The 19,284-nt window shown below is 42.8% G+C and overlaps 1 protein-coding gene across 3 annotated transcripts in view; it reads left to right on the top strand.

Annotated features, from left to right (window-relative positions):
* LOC138296101 (zinc finger protein 282-like) overlaps positions 1–19,284 on the top strand; it is a 672,699-nt gene that overhangs the window by 470,150 nt on the left and 183,265 nt on the right. The window contains exon 7 of one of the 3 annotated variants that reach the window (XM_069234954.1): positions 7,431–15,779. The exons of the other annotated variants lie outside the window; for them this stretch is intronic. Within the exon in view, the coding sequence (XP_069091055.1) occupies positions 7,431–8,482 (1,052 nt within the window). The 3' untranslated portion in view covers positions 8,483–15,779. Of the gene's footprint in view, positions 1–7,430; positions 15,780–19,284 lie in introns of those variants that run through there. 3 annotated transcript variants of the gene reach the window in all.

Genomic DNA, 19,284 nt, shown 5'->3' with positions numbered 1-19,284 from the left:
CACTTGATTCTAAGGGATCCCTTAGGATAAGGAAAAAATACTATTACTGCCTTGCTTCACCTAAAAAATAGCAACATCTAAATGATATGAACTAAACTTTCTTTTTAACATTCTTGGCTGACTGCTGTCTGTGAATTTTTGTTTAAAGGAAATCATACATCTGAAAAATCTTAGATGTAAGTTAGTTGCGCTGCTGAATCCTACAAAAATTAAAGATGCATACGTTAGTAATTCTTGTACTTTATTTCCTTTCTTATAGCATGATGTAGATAATAGTCCATTGCTCACAGTCAGAAATAGAAAACAAAATTCAAACCAAGTCTCATGAATGTCCTCATGCAATCACAAATGTCCTATGAACAATTCTGTACAGACAGAAATGTCTTACCAAAATAGGTTTTCAAAAGCTCCCAAAGAGAAACAATATAGGATCCAAAATAACCCAATACTCCCACCAATAAAAAGGACATGCTGCTTGACAACAGCACAAGACTCCAAGAAATGAATCAGTCACAATGCCTCCAAGCCAAATGAAAGATGGGTGAATTCGGGAAACACTTGCAACCCCTTGGCGTCCTGGTCCAAAAGCAATTGGCTTCTGAAGAGAAAGTTTGGAAAGCAATGACTTCATGATTCCCTAATATTTAACTATTACATCATTACAAAAACAACTAAACCTCAATTTGGAGTGGAAACAGATGATGGATTTAGATCCTGCTCAATGTATACTTCCTTTCAGTAATAAACTACTTCATTAAACTGACCGTTGCCTTGCTGATCTGACTGAATCTACGATTACTGAAAGCATTCCATTAAAGATGGTAACACTAATGTCCTTATTAAAAGCATAAGTCTGCAAAACTGACAGTGCATCTTGAAAAATGGATGAGAGCAGTCTGAGACTCATCCTGGATCTCTGTCTTCTGAACTTGTTTATCCTGCAGGACTTGTTCATACTGTATCTGAGTGACACTTGACTGGTCCTGATCACACAGGGTTGGTTGGCATCCCTTGACTTCTATGATGCATCGCTATTTAAGGTGATAACCACAACCTGAGTCTTTACGAAAGTGCTGGTGGTTGTGACAGCTTCACTGAAATGGTCTGGAGTCCTCTTATTTCCATACTGGAATTACTGGCTTGTGAGAACAAAGTCACCAGCACCAGTTGAGAACATCAGTAGCACACAATGGCTCTTCTCCGTGCAGAGACAGATCTCCTCAGAGGATCAGGGTTATTCGGACAATGATTCTGAGATTTCTGAATCAAGTGCATCTCCCAGTCCTTCAGTTCTTATGTCAGAGTACCTTCATGGCCTTATGCATCATAATGGTTCTGCACACCAGATGGAGCATGGGCGTCCTACAGTTGTGCCTGCAGTGGTTGTGGCTCACACACCAAGGTAGTCTCTCAATTCAGGTGAAGATCTTCCATTCTGTTTATCTTCCCTGCACTGGTGGATGGACCACTCCAATTTTGAGGGGAGACATCTGTTGAGCCCTATACAACTGCAGGCTACCTTGGTAACAGGGCCTTCTTCATGGACTTGGTTGCCCATCTAGATGACATGATTATGTGGTTTCGAAGGTCTACAAAGGAGCAGTGCCAGCACATAAACGTGCAAGAGCTGCCGGTGGTCAGCATTGGCCTGAAATCATTTCTGCCTTCAGTATTAGGGAGTGCCTATCAGATCCTGTTAGACAACAGTACTACTGTCCTCAATATCAAAATATAAGGTGGCTTGGGGTCATAGACTGTGTGTTGGGGGGCAATTCACCTGTTGCAGTGGGCACTGTGAAGAAAAAAATCCTCAGTTAAGGCCGATCTGACAGGGTCTCTCTCAATGTTGGACAGAATGCTCTCAGTCACCTCTCTCTGGAGGACCAGGAGTTGGAATTGTTCACTAAAGTGACAGTGGTGATTTTCTCCAGATTGCAGTGTCCATCCATAGGCCGCTTCGACACGTCCTACATTTCTCAGTTTTGTGCCATACATTTCCTTCTGATGGTTGCCCTCTGTATGCTTTCAAGATCAGTAGTAATAAGCTTTATTTCGGATAAAAAAAAAACATAAAGGCATAAATACAATAATAAATATAGTTAAAAACAATGCATATCACACAATCAGTAGTACAAAAATATATTTCTTAGCTCTAATAAAATCTGACTCCTAAAACAAATGAAAGACAAAAAAGGTCTAATTTACAAGACTTAGAAACACAATATTCACCAAGCTCACCTTAGAAATATTAGCACCCTTTCTTATCTCTTCTAGAGTAACACAAGCACTAAAAGTGTGACTAAAGGGCATCTCTGGCTGCCTGCTTTTTAGGAATTATCCAGGCTGCATGCAAGAATTTAGCTAAACTAATGACAACCACCTCACGTGTATTAGCTTGTATCATCCTCAGGGCCAACCCAAGGGTTCTTACTCCAAGGGACAATTCAGTACTTTCTTGGATTCCTTTAAGCCTCGCAATCTAATACAAAGTGCAAAATTGTTTCGGGAGTACTGCCACAAGTTGGAAAATTATTGCTTAAGATACTTTTACCACTCCATCTAGTCAAAAACCCTTGCGTGGGAAAGGTTCCATGTCTGAATTTCAAATATAACTATCTTAGAATGGAGCCCTGAATGACATATAAGATGGGCTCAAAAGTTGGTACAATCTTACGATCAAAAAATTGGTCACATAGGTTTCCCCTTTACAGTTCATGATTATTTCACTTCACAGAAAGTCCCTGCAGAGCTCCTTTATTAACTGCCTCAATATTGTGTGGGAGCATTCCGGGTTATCCCACAGAGCTTCAAGTGCAAGAGATTTCAATGTATTCTTTAGATAGGAAAGCCATGCAATCCTCGAGTGGCGAACAATACTCTGGACCTCTCTAAGAGAGGATCTGTAGGATTCTAGCACTGGCGTGGTCCATAATCCATGTCAAAATAGTAGGGGTTTCATCTGCACTGTTAGAGAGGCCCAGGGTATAGGCCCAGGTCGAGCAGCAAAGAAAGCGTTGGAGTGCTACATGGGAGGTTGGTTAGCTGCTTAGCAAACTTGGATAAGGTACTCTTGGGGCCTTGTATATGCATTTCCACCAGTTCTGCCACTGCCAAAAGTCTTACAGAAAGTCTAACCAGATCGAGCACAGCTGATCGCCCCTGCATTGGAAAAAAGTTTCTGGTATGCTGATCTGTTGTCACTCAGCACCCAGCCACTTTCTCTTCTCCTGCAAAAGGTGGCCCTATTCATATAGCAGAATAGTCAAGTCCTCCATCCCAAACCTCAAATGTTGTAATTGCATTCATTTAAATTGAGCTGTGCCAGCTAGATTCATTATGACTAACTCACAAAGTTGCAGACATCATCTTGGCTGCCAGAAAACATATTACCAAATCTATTTATGCTGGTTGTTGAAACTAATTTGTTCAGTGGTATGGGTCAGAACACTTGGATCCTCTTAGGTCATGCCTTTCTGACATCCTCCGTCTACCTTTTATACTTTGGGGATTGGACATGGCTGCAGTCAAGGGATACCTGGGTAGGTGTCAGCTTTCATATGTCTCCATGATCAGCTATCATTGTTTATGTCATCTTTAGTGACATGTTTGCTGAAAGACTTAATTTACCTGTTTCCTCACACGTTGTTCATTGTTCCTCAGAGGTTTTTGAACCTTCTAATGATTTTCTTGATGGTATCTCCTTTTGCACCGATGCACAATAGTACTGTACAGCTTCTTACCTTGAAGACAGTGTTGTTAGTTGCAATAACATCTGCACATAGAGGAGAAGAACCTAGGGACCTCTCAGTTTGTCCATTTTTCAGTTTTACACACGGATAAGGTGGCTCTGCATGCCTGTCCAGCCTTTTTATCCAGGATGGTTTCAGCCTCCAAATGGCCCAATCTATCATGTTCCACCTTTCTTTCCTCCCCCTCGTTCCACCAAAGAGGAGAAGCAACTACATAGACTGGATCTAAGTCGCACAGTATCATATTAGTTTGACTGCAGTCAACAGGACAAAGTGAAAGTTCAGCTATTTGTGGGTTACGCAGAGATCAAGAAAGGCAAGGTAGTGAAAAATTTACCATTTCGCATTAGATCATTCTCCTTATCAATGCTCAAGAGACACTCTCTGAAGGGCATTTGTGGACATTGTACTAGGGCCATGTCTGTTTCCACAGCTTTCTCCAGACGTGTCCCCCTGGCTGAAATCTGAGGGTGGATCATGTGGTTTTCACTAAATAATTTCAGATAAACTACTGCCTAACATCCTAAGCACATTGTACAGATTTGGGGTATTAGTTGAGAGAGGGGTGAGAATCTACCTCAAATAATAATCACAATCCTTCTCAAGGTGAACCACTAAAGTCACTAAATAAACCTGTGTTTAACCCTCTTGTATCTTGGCACAAAGCATTCAGACTAAACCTAGAGGCAATGTGTGCAAATAGACTATATGTTAATAAATAAAATGACACCAGAACAAAAAAAATTCAATAAGTAGAACTGAAGGTATAATTTTTTAAATATTATGTTTGATGAACCTGCAGTACTTCCACAAATCAAACGGATGAAACTATTTTTAATGATTAGCCTTGAATTTCATATTCCATGATAGATACAGTGTGTTTTTAAATTTTCAATTGTACATTTAGCCACTTTATTTATAGGCACTTTATTAAACTGTTATTATTATTTAATTATCTAAGCAGTCACGGACCACCTGAGGAGGCTTGGCGGACCTCCAGGGGTCCCTGGACCACAGGTTGGGACCACTGATTTAGATAATATTGCAAACCAGTGTTGACTTTCGGGAGAGCCAGTCTTGTCATATTGAAAAACAACGTTGTAGATTTTTCACTGGCATTACATGTAAAACATAAGGTATACATGTCCTACTTCTAAATACCATGCACCCTATCCTAAGGGCATCTTGAACCTACCCTATTGGTGACTTACAAGTATTAAAAAGGAGGTTTAAGCCTTGCAAAAGGTTTGTTTTGCCAGGTCAGAATGGCACCTTTTAAACTGCATGCCCAGATTACAATGGCTGGTTTAGAGACATGTTTTACAGTGCTACTTTAGTGGGAGGGACAATTAATGCTGCAGTCCACTAGTAGCAATTTACAGGACTGGAGCCCACGTAGTGCCATCTACTAATAATTGATAAGTAGATTAAATGTGCCAATTAAGTATATGCCGATTTTACCATGTTGAAATGGTAAAACACAAGCACTTTACCACTGGTTTACAGGAGTAAAGTGCGCAGAGACCTATGGCCACAAAAACAAGCTCCACAATAGAAGGTAAAAATCTGGGTTTATTCCATGCAAAAGTTGGTTATTTTTAACACACACATTGATGGATACTTTCCTAGAGAGGTGCATTTTGACTTTCCGGGATAGTTTGCATTATTCATTCCTACCTCCTGGAGGGTATTGCTTTGAGACTAATTTTCTGGAATCTTTAGGAACTTTTATCCATCAGAAGTAAAAGTTGCTTACCTTCTGTAATGTAATTTCTGGAGGTTAAATAATCTTTCTGCAGATTCCTAGCATTTTCCATGGTGAGCCAGTGACATATGTAATAAATTCACAAGGTATACAAACATATTATGCGCTATTATTGTCACAGTTGGTGATTCTCTTGGTTCTACTATGAACACCTTTCAGGGTTTGAAAAATGTGTTAGAAAGAACAGTAGGCAGTTTGGTGCCTATCATAAGCCAGTGGTATCAGGACTTGTGGGCGGAGTCACAGCTGAAGCGTCATGGCTTCGCCTAGTGTGCTGGAGAGCTACTGCTGGGAAAAGCTTTTCCAGATCAGTCTGATGCCTGGGGAATATTCCTCTGGTGAGGAATCTGCTGGAAGGTTGTGTCCATTAGAAATATTGTTACCCAAAGTAAGTAACTTTTACGTTTGATTCTCAGAATAATGGGTGATGTACCTGTAATAGGTGTGATTTTGAGAGAGATTGAGAAGAGCAGTCGTGCAAGAAAGAGATAGGTAGACAGAGACATTATAGTGGTCTGATAGTGGAAGAGGTTGAGTGGAGTATTAAAGAATGAAGGTTTTGAGAGTGACATTGTGTTGTACTGAGCAATAATGGATTGATGTTGGAGGCTGTGAAGGACAAATGTCATAGTTGTTTAGGTGTCAGGTGGATATACTCAGAAGGGAAATTAGACTGTTGGGCTGCTGGGATATTTGAATAATGTATAAAATCGTGATTATGAATTAGTGTATGGGACAGCATTTGAGGCCTACCTGAGAATGAAGTTAGAGCAACTTGGGAATCGGAGAAAATTAAGTGGTAGAATGTGCTAAGTGTGTAGCTGCATTCATGGTCTTCACAAGAGTGTTGTAGCTGAGGCCCTTGACCAAAGACCCGCTCTTTTTGGGGTTTCATTCACCTTTTACCACTTGTTTTTTAGCTAATACAGCAGAAGGCCGGGTCTGTTTTTGTTTGATGCTGCTGAAAGCCTCTGACATGCCCGGGTGAGGTAGAACGCCTTAGGGTGGTAGATTACAGTAATGGCCTGTTGTGTATGAATTGCCAATGGTTTACCTGGCAGAGTGGAGATTTCAGTTCAGTAAAGGATTAGGAGTCGGAATGATAGTGGAGGTTAAGCAAACGTTGAGTGAGTTAACATTTGCGTGTCAAATGGAGTGGGAATACCTAGGTGTGTATATTGAAAGTAGTAGCAATCTCAAATTGCAGGATGAATACATTGATTGATTGAAAAATGGATTGATGGCTTGGTAAATTACCCATGAGGTGAACCAGAGGTCCAGCCCTAAAAAGCTCAAACAGGGAGGACCCCATAGGGAAACACCCCTAACCTTTGCCTTTTATATAGAAATCCAGCCTGTTCCGCCTCAGATGGGAAGTGAAATAGGGTGGTTGGGTGGGAGGCAACCTCACCACCTGGAGGCCAGTCAGGCGACTAGGAAGGCCCGCTGTTTAAGAAACAGGGATGACAGAGGTCAGTTTTGAACTGAGCCTAAATCCGGACTGCAAGAAAGATCACTGGACAAACAGAGGTGATAGTTGCTCTATGAATTATATTATATGTGCACTATGAATATTTGGGTGAAGTTGATTTAAAAAGTATTACATAGATAACGGTTGCAACCCAATACAATATTTGCTCTTTAAAATACTCGCTGAAGTCTATCAGAGTATCATACAGTTTATGGCTGTCGACTTATTAAAACACTTATCATGTCTGGGACACTGGAACTAGAGGTTAGTCACGCGGCTGGCATACTAGGTAAAAGCCGAGTGAGGCCTTTTCTTCACAAGCAGTTTCTAATTTCAGTCATGGTAGGCCAGTTATTGCGTGCAAAAAACTAAATCTGCTGTCACAAATACACACTGTTTTGATGGCAGTCTTGTTTACCATATTTATTTTCTTTCAATCCAACAGGGACGAGAGGCAAAAATAAACATCGGAAGCTGAATCTTGAAAAATGTGCTGAAAAACTGGCATCACTAAAAAAAAATCAGCAAAAAAATGAAGCGCATATTTTCCAGTGTCCCGAATCAGAAGAAAATAGCAAAAGAGAGAATGAATATCTTGACAAAGGGCTGGATCTGCGTATCCATTACAGAACTGATGCCAGCAAGCCAATAAACTCCACGGAGCAGCAGGGACAAAATGAAGTACAGAAAATGGAGGCCTCACACCATAGTGTCAAAAACTCCGGCCCCAGGCAACCACACGTTATTTATCAGAGCACTCACACTGGGGATAAAATGTGCACGTGTAGAGACTGCTGTAGAAATTTCAGCTACAACTCTTTTATCAGTCCTCATCAGCCTACACGCACTGGAGAGAAAGGCACATTTGATTACTACGAACACAGCCCAGAGGCCTTCCTTTCGTTCATGCACCAGGCTATTAAGCAAGAGCTCATTTGCAAGTGGATAGAGCCAGAACAGATTTTCAGCCCTAAGAAAACTTGCAACATAACCTTCAACACCATGCATGAACTAGTCCGCCATGTCAATGTGGAGCATGTTGGGGGACCCGAACATTCCAATCATGTATGCTTCTGGGAAAAGTGTCTGAGAGAGGGGAAGCCTTTTAAAGGCAAATACAAACTTGTTAATCACATTCGAGTTCACACTGGTGAAAAGCCCTTTCCATGCCCGTTCCCGGGTTGCAGGAAAGTGTGTGCCAGATCAGAGAACCTTAAAATCCATAAAAGATTCCATACGGGTGAAAGGCCCTTCCAGTGTGAATTCCAGGGCTGTGACCGATGTTTTGCAAACAGCAGCGACCGCAAAAAACATATGAATGTGCATACTTCTGAAAAACCATATCTCTGCAAGATATGTGATAAGTGCTACAATCACCCAAGTTCTCTCAGAAAGCATTTGAAGGTGCATGAGTTGTCCATGCAGATAGCTGACAGTCAGTTTGACTTCCAGCTCTTCAGTCCCCCAGCCAGATTGGAAAGTTCGCCAGACCTGTAGTAGCTCAGAGTGCTACTGAGATCATTATTCGTAAAAAGGACTTGAAGAGCTAAACGTAGGATTACAGGGCATTATCTGAACATATTACGAGTCAGGTTTAGGATCAGTAGTTATGATTTCCCAGTAAAATCAACAAAATAAATAAAAAGTATTTTCCCAAAGAGGGAGACATTCTACCTGTAGTAAACATATAAATAGCAATAGCCTGAGTTGACTCACATCCCTTCAGAAACCCATTTGAAAACAAAATCTAAAAAATAACCAATAACAACCTCCTAACCTGTCAGTACTCAAGAATCTTTCCTGTCAGGACATGTATGTAAAAACTAAACCCAACTTTCAGATATTGAAAATAGTATGTCGCTCGTCTTACAGGAAGTAATCTACCATGCACCATAGCTTTTTAAAGTGAGATTTTAACTCCAAATGTAAATATTCTTTAAGGAGTCATCACTTCTGTTACACTTAACACAGACCCTATGGCAGCAACATTTACTCTAGATTTGGTTATAACATAAACGTCCAGACAAAAGGCAATCACAGAAAATACCTTGTCTGCTTATTTCTATTGCTGAAACTGTGCAACCCGTATGAAACGCTTTTAGAGGAATACTATTAATACAGTTCTTTTCCGAGATATTTAAAGATTGAGGTTGTCCCTAACTACCAGATGTACTACAAGACTCCGAGTGAATATGAAAATGACATTTCTTTTACAAATCTTTGTATTTTTAAACAAACAAATGTAGGTTTTCACCATCAATCAAGTGTTTGACAGCATAATAAGCATATTTATTACATGTAGTAACTCTTCCCAAAGTCCAGAATCTTAAGGTACGACCTTCGTGCAGGGCACAGATCTGATGATTTGGAAACCCCCTCATGTGAGAGAAAAACACTGCCCTTGCTGCCTCCATCTCAACCAAATTTTCAAGTACTTGGACAAGCAGCTCTGGCTTTATAAACATTTTCTTCTGTTTGAGCACGCCGATCCATTCCCCCATACCACTCCTTTATTGTGAAAGAGGCAGCACGTCTTCACTTTCTTGCTATGCTAGGCTTTGCAACCAGCAGCCCAAATCCCACTAATATCTATCCAGGGGTGCTCTTTCCACCATCCCAGTCATCTGTTATTCCCACTAAAGCAACCTTGGAGCGCATGCATGAACCACCAACCCCTCCATGCAATCATGAACCATTGACCAATATTGTGAAATAACTGGATACCCCACACAGTATGCAAGAATCAGCCCCTGACATCCTCATAGTTTGGACACATACAAGAGGAGGCCCTGCCCATTTTCCATAAGCAGGAAGGAGGATGGTCAACTCTGTGCAAGCATTTAAATTGTATCAGTCTAAGACGAGTGGAGATGGCAAGGACAAGAGGTGGCATCTTTGCCTTTGTCCACTTGTCAACATCGAGATCACCAAGGTCTTCCCTCCCGTTTTTATTTAAGACTCACGAAGGGATAAGGGGAGTCAAGTATCAATAATCTATAAACCCATGAGATACACTTTCTCCCAATGTGCTCCATAGTTATTTTTGTTTCCAGGGAATGGAATTGAGGCACCCCCATAAGGGCATCTGTGCAGCACTTCAATGCGTGCCTAAATTGATTGTATCTAAAAAGAAAGTAAGGGTTGTAGGTAATTGGTTGAAGGATTTGATATGGCTCTTTGCCACCCCTCACTAAGGTTTGATTTGCCAATGAGGGCCCAGGGGTGGAGTGAGACATTGCCTAGCTTTCGTAATGGAGTTTCAGTTCGGTTAAAGGCACGGAGTTGAAGATTATGCTCTTCTTTCTCCACTTACTCAAAGAACAAACTACGTTTCCTAGGAACCTTAAGGGAAAGCAGAGCAACAAACCATCAACCAATCAGAGAACAGTTCCCAAATTATAGTCCATTGATACTGTTCATGCCCCTCTTTCTTCATGTAACAGATGCTGTCCAAGTCATAAAATGCATGAACACCCCAATTGATCTTGTATGGAGGTCTCATTCCCTGAAAAGGGAAGCAGTCCTGTAATATCCATCCATAAAGTGATGACCGCATAAGTAAAACAAACAGAAACTTGAAATAGGATAAACATGATCCTATACCCCAAACTTCCTAGAAATACGGATTATAAACCAACAATCCTTAAGCAAACATCATGTTGACTGACAGAAAAGTAAATTATCATAATTAGAGAATACTTATACCCTAAAAAGGTCCAAAATGCCCAAGGGGCTATCAACACTAGAAGCGGGAGGGTCCAAGATGGTTGATACGGGTGGGAATAATACTTGCCTCCGTGTCCTTAATAGAATTGAAACTTTCTGTTATGAACGTTCGGAAAGTTTTCATTCTATGTCAGGACCGGAGGCTCGGATTATGCTCGTTCAAAGCTTCCCTGCTACCAGTGACACCATATGGACTACTGGCTTGAAATAGAACTTCTTAGATATTGAGTTCAGTGACCAATCAGCTGAATTCCAGATGTCCTCCCCGCACATATGTCTTAGTGCCATAGCACCTCTTGCCGAGTGTGCTGCAAAAATAGTATCAACTCTTGCTTCTTGTAGAATGCCCCTCTCCCAACATGCTGCTGTGGGAGATGAAACCACCTTTAACGGTTTACGCAAGGCAGTCAGGAGTTGCCATACTCCAACCGGGAGAAGCTCCTCTTTAACAGCCTTATAAGCCTTCAGACATCGAAGAACACACAACTGAAGATTCTGCACCACTGAAGGATAAGAAACCAACCTGGAATTACATTTTGTTCTCCTGGAAATATGGAAAGTAACACAATCTGGGATGAAGACCCTCCCAGAAATATCCTGAACCCTTACGGCAAAGACTCTTCTGCAAGAAATCAAACATAACATAGAAAACTTACCAAATAGTTGTTTTTTGGACAGTTACTTATTCTGTGGCCAATTAAGGAAAAGATCAAGAACCTTGTTAACGCCCCACAAAGCAGAATATCTGGAATTGGGAGGAACTGACAACCGCACATCCCTCATCAAGTGGCCCGACAAAAAGGTGAAATGGAAAGTGTTTACTGACCTTTAGGCCATCCCCTCCAGAAACAAGGATGACAAAAAATTCAAAACATTAAGGATTCTGGATTCCATGGGATTGGCATCCTTTTACAAACACCGTTCCCAAGTGGACTTGTATCTTTTATTTGTCCCTTTTGCCCAAGCCTTGGATAAGAGTCCCTGCGCTGTTTCTGAAAGTCCTTATATTTTCCACTTACTCCTGTAATCCTCCATGCCACGGGGAATAACTGCCCCCCAGAACCATTGGATGGGGATACCTCATGGGATCCCAAAGGATGTGCTGTATCCACGGATTGCAATATCCCAAGAAAGCTCCATCATCACTGGAAACCATGCTTGAGACCTCCAAAGTAGTGAGATCACCACTAGCGACACCTTCTGCCTGTGTACTTGCGCTGCCTGCCACATCAGCTTTGCAAATGGGGGAAACGCATACTGTCTCCACACTCCAGTCTTGCAGGAACACATCAGTCGCTGCTACTTGCAGATCGGGCCTCCAGATGAAGAATCAGGCTAGGTGAAAATCGAGGAAAGAGGCAATCATTTCCACCTAAAATGGACCCTACATCCTCTGAACACATCCCAGTGAAGTGCACCTTCAGCCTTTGAAGCACCCTGTAGTGAAGTGGGCCAGGGAAGATGGCCTGGATGGACAAAGCCAGCAGACTCCCCAGCCTGGCCAATGCCTGAGGAGCTAGTGTGAACGGGCTACTGTTTTTCGCAACTCGTGACAAATTCTTGCCATCTTCTTGGAAGGAAGACTCTGGGTGGACTCCCAAGAATCAGTCATAAAACCGAGGAAGGTAGTCATCTGAGACAGGCTTCAGTTCGTTGATGATCATGAACCACAGCTTTTCCAGCAAGTCCACCGCCATCTGAAGGTGACCCACTAGCGCCCGAGGAGACTGGTCCATCAGAAGGATGTCATCCAAGTAGATGATCCCCTGCCGCAGAGGAATTCCACCACCAGTTTGAGAGAACCTTCGTGAAGCACTAAGGCAGAGGACAGACCAAAGGGAAGAATATGAAACTCAAAGACCTAATGACCCCAAATGAACTGCAGGAACCTGTGATGAAGAGTAAAGACCGGGACTGTGGGATAGGCATCCTTGAGATCCACCCAAACTAACCAATCCCATAGCCTCAGAAGGTTGCGAAGGAGATGGAAGCCTCCCATCTTGAAGTGTCGGCAAACCAGCCACTTGTTGAAGTCCCTAAGGTTGATCACTGCATATTGACCTCCATCCCTCTTCTCCACCAGGAAAATATTGCTTATAAAACCATTTGGATGCATGACTGACTGCCCAGAACACAGAAAGCCCTGTTGGGCTTTCTACCAACACAGCCGTCAACTTTAGTCATGCCGGCTGCACCCGAGTGACCTCCATCTCTGGGCCTACTACTAGTCCAATGGCATCTTCCTGGAGGAAAGAACGGCCCACCTTCCTGCTCCTCTCTGCTGCGTGTAGGCCACAACCTGCGGTACTCCGCACCTCCACAGAGCAACCACTACCTGCATGTCTTCTGCACCTCCTTCGCGTCGCTGGCAGGAGTTACTGGGTTGTCATGCCCACATCAGGCCTTTGGGTCGCCACCTTGATGGGAGCAAATAATAAGGTGATATGTCTGGCAAAATCCAATGATCAGTGATAGTATAATGGTTTCTAATAAAAAACCATAAGAATGAATGACAAAACAGTCCTATGCCAGTGCCCTCTGAAATACCAGCTCCTAATGACTATTTAGACTTCTGCATTGCCAGAAAAATATCTTCAAGGATAATGAGAAGTAGCATGAGACAAAAATGGAACTTGTCCTTGTTGTTATAAGGCCATGAATTGAAATACTTTCGTGCCCCCCTTGAGTTGCTGCTCTGGACAGGGACGTCATTATACCTGAAAGATGACATTATTATTAAAATTCTACTATACATAAATATCCTAACATGTCACAACTCAATAATAAGTTGATTCGTGCTGTTTTCGGAAGGGAAAATAGACTATAGGAAATTAACCCACAAAGACAATGGCGAAGCATAGCAAACGGATTTGTTAGCATATACATCTGCTCTTACAGAGTATGCTTATTTAGATTGATCTTTTTTACACTCCAACAATTAATACATTATTAACATTAAGTGAGAAAAGTTAAGCCATTAAACTCTTTCTTCCACACTGGGTTTAGGAAATTCGGTGTAAAAAAGTACCAACCACCAACCTTAATTCCCGGTCAGGTTTAGGCAATGACATCAGTATTTGAAAAAAAAAATCTCTACTGTGATGTTAGTTCGTTTTTAACTTTGTCAGTGTCCAGAATACATATCCAAAGTAGAGGTCGATACGTCTGTATGATATTATGTTGAGATGATTACACAGTTAATATTGTATGGTTAACAAAATACACATGGACCCTATTCTGAAGTTTTTTCTCTGTATAATGCTGACTTCAAACTGCATACAAAACGTTTCAGCTGAATCACAGTGTACTCTGGTTTAATTGTGCATGTGGAAATCAAGAAATGTTGAGAATGAGGACATTTCTAAGGAATGCCCAGGAAGCAGAAGTGACAGCCTGTCCCAAATCGGTCTCCTGAGTAGGGAATCTGCACCAGACTCGGGGATTCAATGGTTATTATCTGTCTGCCCTGCTGCCACTTAGTTAAATAATATGGTGGCGGGTGTCACAAAAAGGAGCAGAACCATGTTGCATCCGGAGCGAAAGAGAGAGGGGGGAGCCCTCAGTTGAATCAGTACTATAGCATAACCCCAACGCCCTCTTTGGTAAGGAAAGAAACAGAAGCGTCTGCCAAGAAGGGTACAGGGTAAGGTAACCATGCTGAGGGTGCTGTCGGGCTCCCCACTGAGTGATAGAGAGAAGACGGTTAAGAGTGTTGTGTTTGCTGGGAACTGCTTAGAACCTTTCTTGCTATCTGATTACAAAGACCCCTGCCTCTCACCATGGAGGGCCTGATTGTTGTGCCCCTAAATAAAGCAAACAAGAGTGCACTAAAGGCAAGAGGAACCTGTTTGCCCCGAGAACCACTCTGGTGATCCAGAGGTCATAGGGATAGTCTTGTCAAAGGCAATAGGGCAGCTGATATCCGTCCTGAAGGATCTCTAGCAGACTAATCAACACCTACAACCAAAAAAATGGCTCCCGTGGAGAAAGGTATGGAAGAGATGAAGGGGAAACTGGCAAAGAGTGAACAGTACTTGGGGCTCTAGATTGCAAGTTACTACCCTGGATTTTTTAATAGGCAGAGGTTTGGCTCAGACGTGCGATAGAGAGTCCTCAAAGGAAAAAGTCAGGGAAGGTATCCTCCGCAAAGAATTGACCTCTCATGGCAAATCGAATTTTAAATATCGAGGGTACAAGTGCAAAGTCTTCCTGATCTAAGTCTGGCCCCGTGCTTTGGACACCGTAGCTGCAAAGGCTGAACTGCGAACGCATATGATTGCAGAAAGATAAGAGGCAACTTGTCGTTACAATATAATCATTGCTTTAAATGGAAATATAAATGTGCAGGTACTCGCTGTTAACAGTACCTATTTGCTTCTGAGAAGTGCCGGTATTCTCCTATTAAATGTATTGCAGCAGCGCTGAAAACCGCAGGTACTCTCCCCTTCAAATTAAAGAAGTGCAGGTACAGAATACCGGATTGTACCTGCCCATTTAAACCCTTCGCTGCCAGGCCTTTTCCCCCCTCAGGTGGCAGGCCTTTTTTGGCTATTTGGGGCAGTTCACGCTTAGGCCCTCATAACTTTTTGTCCACATAAGCTACCCACGCCAAATTTGGGTCCTTTTTTCCAACATCGTAGGGATTCTAAAGTGACCCAGAGCTTGTGGGTTCTTCTGGAGGAGACCAAGAAATTAGCCAAAATACAGCAAAAAGTTTGTTTTAAAAAAAAAATCGGAAAAAAGGGCTGGAGAAGAAGGCTTGTGATTTTTTTCCCTGAAAATGGCATCAACAAAGTGTTTGCGGTGCTAAAATCACCATCTTCCTAGCTTTCAGGAACAGGCAGACTTAAATCAGAAGACAGCATTTTTCAAATTTTTCTGGGACATACCCCATTTTTACTATTTTTTGTGCTTTCAGCCCCCTTCCATTAGTGACAGAAATGGGTGTGAAACCAATGCTGGATCCCAGAAAAGTAAACATTTCTAAAAAGTAGACAAGATTCTGAATTCACCAAGGGGTCATTTGTGTAGATCCTACAAGTTTTTCCTACAGAAAATAACAGCTGAATTAAAATGAGGTTAAAAAAAGCAATTTTTCTCCACATTTTACCTGCGATGTCAGATTTTCAAAAGTAATATACTGTTACATCTTCTGGACTCTTCTGGTTGAGGGATATATTGAGCTTGTAGGTTCATCAAGAACCCTAGTTACCCAAAGCCAATAAAGGAGCTGCACCTTGCAATTATTTTTCATTGTATACCCGGTAAACAGCAATTCATTTGGTGAAATATAAAGAGTGAAAAATAGGTATCAAGGAAACCTTTGTATTTCCAAAATTTTCATAAGATAAGGTGTTTAAAAACGGTGGTTATTTGCACATCTCTGAATTCCGGGGTGCCCATACCAGCATGTGAATTACAGGCCAATTCTCAAATAGACGTCTATTTTACACACTGTCTTACATTTGGAAGGAAAAAATGTAGAGAAAGACAAGGGGCAATAACACTTGTTCTACTATTCTGTGTTCCCCCAAGTCTCCCGATAAAAATGGAACCTCACTTGCGTGGGTAGGCCTAATGCCCGCGACAGGAAACGCAACATGGACACATCACATTTTTACATTGAAAACTGACATGTTTTTTGGAAAGTGCCTAGCTGTGGATTTTGATCTCTAGCTCAGCCAACACCTAGGGAAACCTACCAAACTTGTGCATTTATGAAAACTAGACACCTAGGGGAATCCAAGATAGGGTGACTCGTGGGGCTCCCACCAGGTCTGTTACCCAGAATCCTTTGCAAACCTCAAAATTTGACAAAAAAAACACCTTTTGCTCAAATTTCAGCGACATAAAGTTCTGGAATCTGAGAGGAACCACAAATTTCCTTCCACCCACTGTTTCCCAAGTCTCCCGATAAAAATTGTTCCTCACTGGTGTGGGTAGGCCTAGTCCCTGCAACAGGAAATGCCCCAAATCACAAAGTGAACCCATCACATTTTCCCAAAGAAAACAGACCTGTGGGTTTTGGCCTCTAGCTCAGCTGGCATCTAGGAAAACCTACCAAACCTGTGCATTTTTGAAAACTAGATACTTAGGGGAATCCAAGATGGGGTGACTTGTGGGGCTCTCACCAGGTTCTGTTACCCATGAATTCTTTGCAAACCTCAAAATTTGGCAAAAAACACCTTTTCCTCACATTTCGGTGATGGAAAGTTCTGGAATCTAAGAGGAGCCACAAATTTTCTTCCACCTAGTGCTCCCCCAAGAGTCCCAATAAAAATGGTACCTCACTTGTGTAGGTAGACCTAGTGCCCGTGACAGGAAATGCCCCAAAACACAACGTGGACACATTCTCCTAAAGAAAACTGACCTGTTTTTTGCAAAGTGGCAAGCTGTGGATTTTGGCCTCTAGCTCAGCCGGCACCTAGGAAAACCAAGCAAACCTGTGCATTTTTGAAAACTAGAAACCTAGGGGAGTCCAAGATGGGGTGACATGTGGGGCTTTCACCAGGTTCTGTTACCCATAATTGTTTGCAAACGTTAGAATTTGGACAAAAAAACACTTTTTCCCCACATTTCGGTGACAGAAAGTTCTGGAATCTGAGAGAAGCCACAAATTTCCTTCCACCCAGCAGTCCCCCGAATCTCCCGATAAAATGGTACCTCACTTGTGTGGGTAGGCCTAGTGCCCGCAAAAGGAAGTGCCCCAAAACACAACGTGGGCAGATCAAAATGATCAAATACAAAACTACCTGTTTTTTGTTGGGGGGGGAGCCTGATTTTTTGGACCTGGGCTCAGCAGCCATATCAGGAAACCTGCCAAACCCAAACGTTTCTGAAAATTAGACACCCGAGGGAGTCCAGGGAGTTGTGACTTGCATTGATCTCCCAGTGTTTTCTTACCCAGAATCCTCATCAAAGCTCAAATTTAGCAAAAAAAAAAAAATCCCACATTTCTGTGTGGGATCACCGCACCAGCGCAAATTTCCTATTACCCGACGTTCCCCTCAGTCTCCAGGTAAAAATGATACCTCACTTGTGTAGGTTGGCCAAGTGCCTGTGACAGGGAAGAGCCAAAAACACATCAGAAATGAGGGGGAACCAATGCGGGTCCAAAAGGGCAGTTTAAAGAAACGTTTTTAGGCTGACAAGTGGGGCAGAATATTTATCAGTATAGATGTGACAATGCTAGGTGGTAGGAATTTTGTGGATTCCTGCGGATTCCGGGAGGTTCCATCACAAAAATGTGGGAAAAATGTGTGATTTCCAGCAAAGTTGGAGGTTTGCAGGGCATTGTGGGTAAGATAATGGTGCGGGGTGCATGTGAAGCACACCACCGTGGACTCACCCAGATGTTTAGTTTTCAGATGTGTCTACGTCTTGTAGATTTTTCTACATGGCAGCGTCCCAAAGTCCAAAAAGTGCAGCCCTCACCATTCCAAGTGGGACAACTTTGAGAATTAGAATTAGAATTAGACAAGCTCTCATGGTCCAAATGTAAAACCAAAACTCAAAATAACCAAATGTCCTCTTGCATGCGTGGGACAAGAAGTTTAGGTGTGCGGGGGAAGAGCTGAAAGATTGTTAACCCCTTCAGTTGGGGCGGGGGCATAACCATGCCCATGCTGGTTGGTAGCCACCACCCCACTATTTTTTTTATTTATTTTTAATTCCCTGTCATTTAATTAAAATAGGCCGATCTTCCCCCAAGGGGGGCAGAAATGGCCTAAAATAAATTTGCCTCCCATGGGAGTGACCCTGGTCTAAGGGGTCACTCCCCATCAGTAAAAACATTTTTGTTTAAATCCCTGGTGCCTAGTGGTTTCTGCCCCCCTTGAGGGAAGATCGGCCTAATTAAAATAGGCTGATCTACCCCCAAGGGGGGCAGAAATGACCTAAAATTAATTCCCCCCCCCCCAGGGGAGCAACCCTTGCCTAAGGAGTCGCTCCCCTTTAGAGAAATTGTAAAGAAAAAAAAATAATTCCTGGTGTCTAGTGGTTTCTGCTCCCCTTGGGGGCAGATGGGCCTAATATAAATAGGCGGATCTGCCCCCAAGGGGGCAGAAATGGCCTAAAAATAATTTGTCCCCCAGGTGAGCGGCCCTTACCTAAGGGGTTGTTCCCCTCCTGCAAAAAAAATGCAAAGTAAATAATCCCTGGCGTCTAGTGGTTACAGTAGTACCTCTAATTACAGTGGGCTGATCTGCCCCCAGTGTGTGCAGGGAAGGCCTTAACATTTTTTGCCCCCCTAGGGAGCGACCATTGCCCAAGGGGCTGCTCCACTTATTCACAAATATAAAAAAAATTAAACTCCCTGGTGTCTAGTGGGCATGTCTGCTGCGATTTGCGTGCTGACATCATCAGAAGTCACTGGGAGGGTGATGTGGGTCTGGTGGAAGGGGATGCGATTCCCCTTCCATCCCTGCCCTGCGGGTGTGGGTGGAAGGCTCATGGGGGGAGCGCTAGTCGGGTGCAGGACGAGCTGGTCTCGTCTTCGGCACACGGCGACCGTGGGCGAGAGCAGCTCGTGCCAGGCACCGGCACCCAGGTGGTTATAGCACTCTGGGCCTGAT

This window comes from Pleurodeles waltl, chromosome 5 (assembly GCF_031143425.1).
Source record: "Pleurodeles waltl isolate 20211129_DDA chromosome 5, aPleWal1.hap1.20221129, whole genome shotgun sequence".
Lineage (NCBI taxonomy): Eukaryota > Metazoa > Chordata > Amphibia > Caudata > Salamandridae > Pleurodeles > Pleurodeles waltl.
Note: the sequence above shows the minus strand (reverse complement) of the source record. Positions and strands in the feature narration are given on the sequence as shown.